Raw genomic sequence first — 8494 nt, 5'->3', positions numbered from 1 at the left:
GTGGATGGACCTTGAGATTATTATGCTAAATGAAATAAGTCAGACAGAAAAAGTCGAGAACCAAAAGTAATTATTAAAATAAGCCTGATGTGGTCCATAGGATGGACTTGTGAAAGTGAGAATGCATCTGAGGCTGTCACTGGAGGCTCTGAAATAATTTAGGTTCAGTAATAGAGGCTTGGCCTCAGAAAGTAGTAAATCAAAGAGGACTCCGAGGTTCCAAGTGTGGGTGACTGGGGCAATGGGGCATTAACTCTGTTTCCTTTTTCAAATTAACTATCTTTCCCTTTTTGTCCTTTTTGTTTTCTACTTCTCTCTCACTCTCTCTGTCTCTCTTTGTCTCTGTCTCTCTCTCTGTCTCTCTCTCTGTCTCTCTCTCTGTCTCTCTCTCTCTCTCTCTCTCTCTCTCTCTCTCTCCTTCTCTGCCTTTCTTTTTTGGTAGTCAATTTGTGAGTGAGTGACATTTAGCATTAGATATTTTCTTTTTTCTTCAGGTCCTAAATATAGCTATAATACTATTATAAAAAATGAAGGAAAAATATGTTTTTAAAAACCATGGAGGGTTTAAGATATGCTTTTACTCTAGACCAAAAGCCATTATTCAGTAACTAATCATATTAGAACATTGCATAATCTTGACACCTGTCCAGATTTAATTCAGACACATCATTTAGAAATTTACACTTTAAAAGTACTTTGATTTAGAATCAATAGACTAATCCTTTCAGTAACTTAGAAAGTAATAAGAAAGTCTTACCTCATAGGTTTCTATGCTAACAAATAACAACTGAATGTATAGAAGCAAATCTAGTGGAAAGTTCCAGTAATTATCATATCTGTATATCTTTGGACAAATTACTTCATCCCTCTGCCTCAGTCTTTCCCGTGTGTAGACTGAACATAATGATACATTATTCCTTACCTGCTCTTATTCTGGATAAGAGCAAACACATCTGTAATGTGGAATATTGGAATATGCCAGCTAATGGACCAATAATTTATATGTGTTTGAACTTTAGCATTTTAAGTTGCCGTACTGGGTTGGCCTTCTAAGAAGAAGTCTATGGTGTGTACGATATTTATATGAGAAAGGAGTGGTGAAGGTAGGGAGAGCCACCTTGAGATCAGAAGGCTGTTCACAGCCTGTTCAAGGAGAGAGGGAAGGAAGAAGCATTGGGTTGAGTTTCACACTTCAGTCCAATCGCGAGAAACATCCATCCAGGCCAATGGCGAGCCCCGGAGCCAGAGTTTTCTGTTAGAGGATCCCAGATCTCGCTGGGAAATGCCTACCTTCGTTCCGCTGTTGTGCTCAGTCATTGGCAGGGAGCAGACTGAGGAAAGTCGGCCTTCATGGTGACATGCAGAGGGACAACTCTGGGCAGTGCATTTTCACAGCTGCCATATCCACATATAGCATTTGATAAAAAATATCACAGTTTTCAACTTTACTAGCCCTTCGTTTTTGCTGAACCTGCTCTAAACTAGCTTATGCCTCCTAGAGCATCTACATGTTCTATTATGCCAGCCAATTTATGTCTTCTATTCCATCACCAATCCTGAGCATATCGGCCAGCTATTTCAACTCTGTCTCATTGAGTTAGGTTTCCCTTCATGCTCTTCTGGGAACATCTTGTGATTCCAAGCTCTGAGTCACTCTAAGAATTCTTTTTCTTTTTCCAAGTTCTAGAAAATATGTAACTATTTTGATTTGGGATTACAAAAAAAGTAATCCAAATTTGTTAAGATTATTAATTTGGGGGCTGGAGACAAGTAGAATTCTAATCCTGGCCCCGTGGCCTATTACCTATGTTACTTTGGGCAAGTTACACAACCTTCTAAGCCTCTTAATATAGCTTAATATAACTTCTCTTATGCCTTTTGTCCTACAGTGTCACCCCCGCTTACTGTGCTTTTTCACTTTCACACATTCATGACCATGCAAAAGCCATTCCAGCCTTTCCAGGCAAGTGCTTTCTGTTTCCTTTGCTTGTGGAATCCCATCTATCCTTCATGGTCTAACACAGATGCCACTTCTTTATATCCTCTTTATCTTTCATCCCTTCAGATATAATAAACTCTTCCTCTTCTGAAACACAGAAGAACATTTTGTTTATTTTGTCATTCATCTTATATTGTATTGCACCTTCTCATCTCACTTATGAGGTTTTGAGGTCCTGGAGGACAGAGGTTTATGACATACCTATTTATATTCTACAAGATACTGAGCACATTGACTTAATCAATAAGCATGTGTTAAAGGAATAAATTAATTGAGAAGATCTCCCTCTCTTCAATACTTACCACTAAGGCACACCAATAGAGTAATAAACTGTATACCCAGGCTGAGTAGTGTTCGAGAATAGAAAGTAATTACTAAGCGTGCAACTAATTTCTCTTTCTATCTCATCCAGTTGTTATGTTCAGGGAGCACCGCCTCTGAGCCAGGGACAGAGAATGGGGCCGGGGAGGAGGGTGTACCAAGTCATGAGGACACTGCCCTTTCTCTGGGGATATTTACTGTTTTAGAAACTGACGTGAATGCAAATGATTACAATGTAAAATAAAAGAAGTTTTAAATAACAACCTATATGGAAAAGAGACTCCAAATAGAAAAATTACTAAATGATGAATGGGTTTATAAGCATACTTTTGTGGAATACTCTTTATGAAACCTTAAAAAAATCAGGTAGTGCTTTCCAGCCTAGTGTCTCTCAACCTTAGTATAGTAGATATAATGATGGGTTTTCTTGAGCATGTGTCCAAATTATGAAAATCTTGCAGAAATAGTGTATTTATTTCCCATAAAGCTAGTCAGGCTGGCAGTTTGTTTGATTGGGGCTGGAATTCTGAATCATGAGTGAGTATAAGTTATAATATTGTAAATAATATTTGCTTGGTGAAAAAATGTTTTAAAGACATCATGAAAGGAGACTCAGTGTTTTCTTTTTTTGAAGAAAAGATTTGTAATGAGTTATGCCTGCATTGAGGTGTGATCCTTGTTATAAGCCATACATAGTAGGTGCTCAGTATATGTTGGCTGAACATATCAGACAGCTGGAGAACCCATCTGCCTATGAAGTTCTAGAAAATAAGTATTTTTAAAATTTGGTTTTGGAAAGAAGAGGCTAGTTATATATAGAAGAGTGCATGCTACCCTGGAGAATTTAAAATGTTCAAGTGGGCAACACAAACATATTCTTTAAAAGTTAATTAAATTACACAATATAATAATAATAGGGAATTCAGTGATATATAACATTTACATATTGATTATATTTCTAGGTTTTATTTCCTGTTAGCACTCTGCTCCAGCTCAACCGAGACAGGCAAACGGGCACATTCTTTATGATTAGAAAGAACTCTTTTGCCATTAGACCATGCTAAATTGATAGTTTTTATAGCCTGATAAGAGACCAAATCATCATTACCTGGAGGGAAACCTTAAATCATCTGAAGATGCCCATTCTATTCCAAAGGAAAGTTTGAGTTGGCTGCTTGAGATTCTAAGTCTCACTCCCCAAGTGGCAAGGGCTACTTTTGCTACGGAAGCTGACAGTTTCCGTCCTCGGGGTACGTAGATGAGATGGGGAAATGTATAGAAGGGGAGTTTGTCAAGGAAATTCAAGGAGTGGAGCTGATAAATTCTATCAGGAATTCTAATCTGGTCCCCAGGTTGAATCATAAATGCTTATATCTTGTGGACTTATACAAGAGTGCAGAAGATAAAGAAAAAGCAAAAGAAAGGGCAGAGTAGCAAGTATGGGAGGAAAATATATCAGAAGAGGCACAAAACTCTCTGGCTTGTCCAGTTTATCATTTGTGGAGTTGTGAATAAAATACCAATTTGGGGAGCAATTTTGGTGATGACTGAAATTTTTTGAGACATTTCTTTAACAGTGATTCATGGAACCTGAGTATCGTATTGATTTAAATTTCAGTATTCTAGGAAACGATTCTAGTAACCAACAACGGGAATTCATTCTTGTATCTCTGGACTGGCTGCCACAGTTCAGTCCTAGGCAGGATGAGTCTATATGTGCTTCATATGCTTCTCTTATTTAAAAAGAGACACCTGGTAAGAAATGAATTATTGGAGGGTGTGAATTTGTAGTGAAGTACGAATTCGATATGTGAGCCATAAAAAGATTTAAACTTTTGCTGCTTATAATCCATTGCTCTATAGTTAAAACAATTTAGTACAGAATGAAATATCTTCTTGAGAGCTTATTTAAAGTTTATATACAAGTTTGTGATCATCTAGGCTTAGCCATCGTTGGAATGTTTTATATTGATTACATGTCTACCTTTTTACACTGATACTGTTCTACAATATTATAATAATTGTTCTCAGGTGAGGTAGACTCTTAAGTTAATATTTTCATCTATTACTCTAAATAAATATATTGATTGCATATGTTTTACTTGTATATGGATATATGGCTACAGACAGCCCCTACAGACAGGAAATAAAAATAACTAGTTTGTTACAATACTGATAGGTAACACTCATATCATGGTTACTGTTTTTCAGATCCAGTTTGAACTGCCTTAATTCATTTAAGCTTCAAAACAACCATATTAAATTGGGGCTATTATTACCTATGCTTTATAAGTGAGAAAAGTAAGGAACAGTGAGGTTAAATACTTTTCCTGAGTAAACATGGCTACTAAGTGGCAGAGCCAGGATTTGAACCCGGTCTGACTGCTTAGTACTTCCTACTCTCCACTTCTGCAGCTAAACTATGTCTGGTTGAGCCAGGGTTAGAATAAGTAATGATGTTACTCGAAAGCTGTTTTAATATGATTATTTATTAACATGGGTATCCCCCCTCACTAGATTATGAACTTGTAAGTACAAGAACCATGTTTTATTAACTTTGTCATATGTAGTCCTAAATAAAATTTTTATCACTCCTGAATTAGAGCTTTTTATTGCCCTGAGATATTCTATCTAGGAGACTTCTATTTTGATGTCATTGGTTTTAGATTCACAAAATAAAAAATGCAGTTGTTACCTGTAAGTGGAGTGTTGTATTCGTGTCTTTTTGTTATTATTATTTCTTAATTATTTTTAGGAATAGAATAGCATGAATTAAACAGACTATTTTGATTGATTTAGAATAATTTTAGAATCATGTTACTTGGTTGAAATTCTTTTCTCTTTTCTAAATACTCTTTCCTACAGGGTGCTGCTTTAATTAGAATGCTGGCTAATTTTATGGGCCATTCCATATTTCAGAGGGGTTTGCAAGTAAGTAAAATGCTTTCTATTTTCTCTTACATTTTTCCTTCTCTGTATATTTACTTTAAAGATTTTTTTTTGCAATTTGGGAACTTGCTAATACAAAATTGCTGAATTTGATGGAAAACTTTGGGATGAGTAAGGTAAGCAGTGTCTTTCCATATGGCAAATGGATGGTAAGATTCTCACTGTATCAACCAATAAAACTCACACTGTTATACCGTTTAGAATCTCTTTAATATGTATTTTTAAAGTGAAGTAATTTTCAAATATATCAGATCCTAAATAATCTATATGATTTTCTGAAAGTATGCTTCCTTTTTCTTCCATTTAAAATGTTATATGAAATTTTAAAGTGAAACAAATTATGTTAGCCTTACTAAAATTATGTATTTGAGAAAATCTTAATGCCATTTTTTCCAGATCTGTATCTTTTATGTCGTTGTTATTGTTTTTTTTATAAAACGATGTTATTGTTTTGTTGATATGAACAGGCTGTTATTTGTTCCAAAGCTATCTAAATGTTTTTTAAATTAGAAAATACAATATTTTAAATAGAAAAAAAGAAATTGTTTTTATCATATTGCATTGAGACTATGAAGTATGGTCCCTAGCAGTGGATTCTTAGAAAAAGAAGATTCTTAAACTCTTTAAAGCAAACACAAATATAGAAAAATAGAACTTTGATTCCATTGAATCTGTTGAAGTAAATCATGTTCCCAGCAGCTGTGATTGATGAATTATTTATGATGCATTCTGCTACTTAGAAGTGTCCTTTAAAGTAAATTGATGTTCACCTGAAATACAATTATGCTAAGACAGAGAGAGCAATCAATCTTATCTGTTCTTAGTAAGCTTTTCATTTTGAAATTTAAATAAACTACATATGGGATCAGGTCATATTTTAGTAACATAATTCTATCTTTACCCAAAATAAACTAAAAGATAAAATACAAAGCAAGAGTTAAATATGTTATGAAAAAGCTGTATATTTAATACAACAAAGAAAAACAAATAAATTTCTTGAGGAATAATTTCCCTTAGAGAAGATTTTCACAGATTTGTTTCAGCAGGAGTTAGAATTACTTTAATCAGCTCTTTCCATTTGGGACACCTTCAGAATACCTGAATTCTATTAAACCTATTTGCCGGGTGCTGAAGTCTTTATTCTGATCACATAGTTGGGAAAATCTTTTTTCTCAAGGAGTGCTCTTCATGAATATCAACTTTCTGGGGGAGTGTCCTTCCTTATCCCCACTGCTTCCTTTTTCCCCATTGAGGTTGTAACATGACAGTTCCAGCCAATATCTAAGTTTCCATAGGGGCAACACAAATTGAATTTGATTTCCTGGTAGCAAGTTGATGTGAAATCATTTTCTGTATATAAATTTTATTGTTTTTTTCTCATCTGTGTGTATGGATTTGCTCAGCAGATTAAATAACGATAGTTTTATTATTTGGAAAGGATTACTGTTTTGCAATATTTTTCTTTGTCCTGTTGTGCTTCCTATAGTATGCAAAATACATCCATGTTTAATATTCTCTTTTCTACTGGCCCAGTCTGTTTAGTTTTATCTGAAACAGTTAGAATATACCCTCTGACTCTCATGTATTAAACTTTCATCTGAAACTTGTGTTAATGTATGCCTTTATGCTCTGATACTTGATTTGGTTAATTTTCAGCCGAGGGACTCTATGTTTGTCAACATTGCATTTCATTTGCCTTGTGACATCTCATTGATCAGATAGATATGCATCCTTCAGTACTTCCTTGCAGCTTTATTTATACTCATCACTCAAACTGATTTAGTGTATCATCAGCAGTTTGGATTAGTTTACAGTAGATCCCTACATCTAGGTGATAAATTATCATCTCTTGTGCATGAAGATGTATGGGATACATTTTGGAAATGACCTCCTGAACAGACACTTTATGTCATGATGTTGAGTGGTCACAGAGATGATAGTAATGTATTTCCCATCCACAAGGCTCTTGGGAGTTTGGGTTTTACAGTCTTGTTGAAAGAGCTAATTTGGACTGTCAGTGCTTACCTCTGCTGGGAAATCTATTAATTGTGTTTACATTAACCATGGCTATTTCAGTGAAGACAAATGCAAGTTTACATTTGCAGACAGACCCAGGGTTAGATGTACAGGTGTAGGCAATCCCAAATTGCAAGCAGCATGTTTTTCATCTATTTTTCCTCCTTTTCTTCCTTCCTCCCTTTCTCCCTTTTTCTTTCCTTCCCTTCCCTTTATTTCTCCTCCTCCTCTTCTTCCTTCTCCTCCTTCTTCTCCATCTTCTTAGTACTTGGGTCTTACTTAGTCCTCGTGTTTTCACAGGAACAATAATGATGGTGGTTTCTTCTAAAATTTGTGTTCTCTTACAATTTTGGTATCCTTATAATTTATCTTAGGCTCTTTTGGGAACAAGGCAAACATTTTTCACAAATACAACCACAGGAAAATGTAATACATATATAATAAATATAAATATACAAAGTAAATTATAAATATAGTATCTATATATTAAATATAATAAAACATATAGAAAAATAGTAGGTTTCTGGGAAATTTCTGAGTCAGTTCACATGTTCATATTTTACCTACAAAGTATCTGAGTATAGATTTCACTACATATTTTTTACCTTTTATAATATTTTTTATATATAAAATTTTTTAAGTTCCAGCCCATATATATATCCCTCAGTAGGAAGGGACTCAGAGATTTTTGTAAGAAATGTTTTTTTCCTATTAGCCATATAATCCATTGTGTCAGCTATTAGAAAGTTTAGAAAAGTTTTATACTGAATAGTGACAACTTTCCTTAGTCTAGTCTTCTTGATACATTTTTGTCTCATTCTCTTTACTTTTTGAATTTTGTCTGATGCTTAAATAGTTCAGTCTTGCATACCTATTTTAAAAAACTTCCTCAAAACATTTTTTTTGAAAATAGACAATACATACATACATTCAAAAATTTATCCTGGCTACCATTAATAAGTTAGATTCTGTTTTGACGTTCATATTGAAAGTGAAGTGGAGAGCGAACCAAGCTTGAACCCCTGTTTGATTCTGTATGCCACTTATAAATAATGTATTTTTAAAACATAGAAATGTTTATATTTTGCAATCTCTATATATCTGATGTTCTCAACACTCAATTTCCCAAAATAATAGCAGGCATATTTGGGGATGCATGAGGCCATAGAATAAGTAGGGAGAAATAATTCTAATTTCTGTTCATAATGA

The 8494-nt window shown here is 34.4% G+C and overlaps 1 protein-coding gene across 2 annotated transcripts in view; it reads left to right on the top strand.

Annotated features, from left to right (window-relative positions):
• Positions 1 to 8494, top strand: part of TRHDE (thyrotropin releasing hormone degrading enzyme) — a 370897-nt gene that overhangs the window by 261936 nt on the left and 100467 nt on the right. For both annotated transcript variants that reach the window (XM_019651780.1, XM_019651779.1), the window contains one exon: positions 5186 to 5251. In XM_019651780.1, coding sequence (XP_019507325.1) covers positions 5186 to 5251 — 66 coding nt within the window. The remainder of the gene's footprint in view (positions 1 to 5185; positions 5252 to 8494) is intronic.

This window comes from Hipposideros armiger, unplaced genomic scaffold (genome assembly GCF_001890085.2).
Source record: "Hipposideros armiger isolate ML-2016 unplaced genomic scaffold, ASM189008v1 scaffold_166, whole genome shotgun sequence".
NCBI lineage: Eukaryota > Metazoa > Chordata > Mammalia > Chiroptera > Hipposideridae > Hipposideros > Hipposideros armiger.
This window is presented reverse-complemented; position numbering and strand designations above follow the sequence as displayed.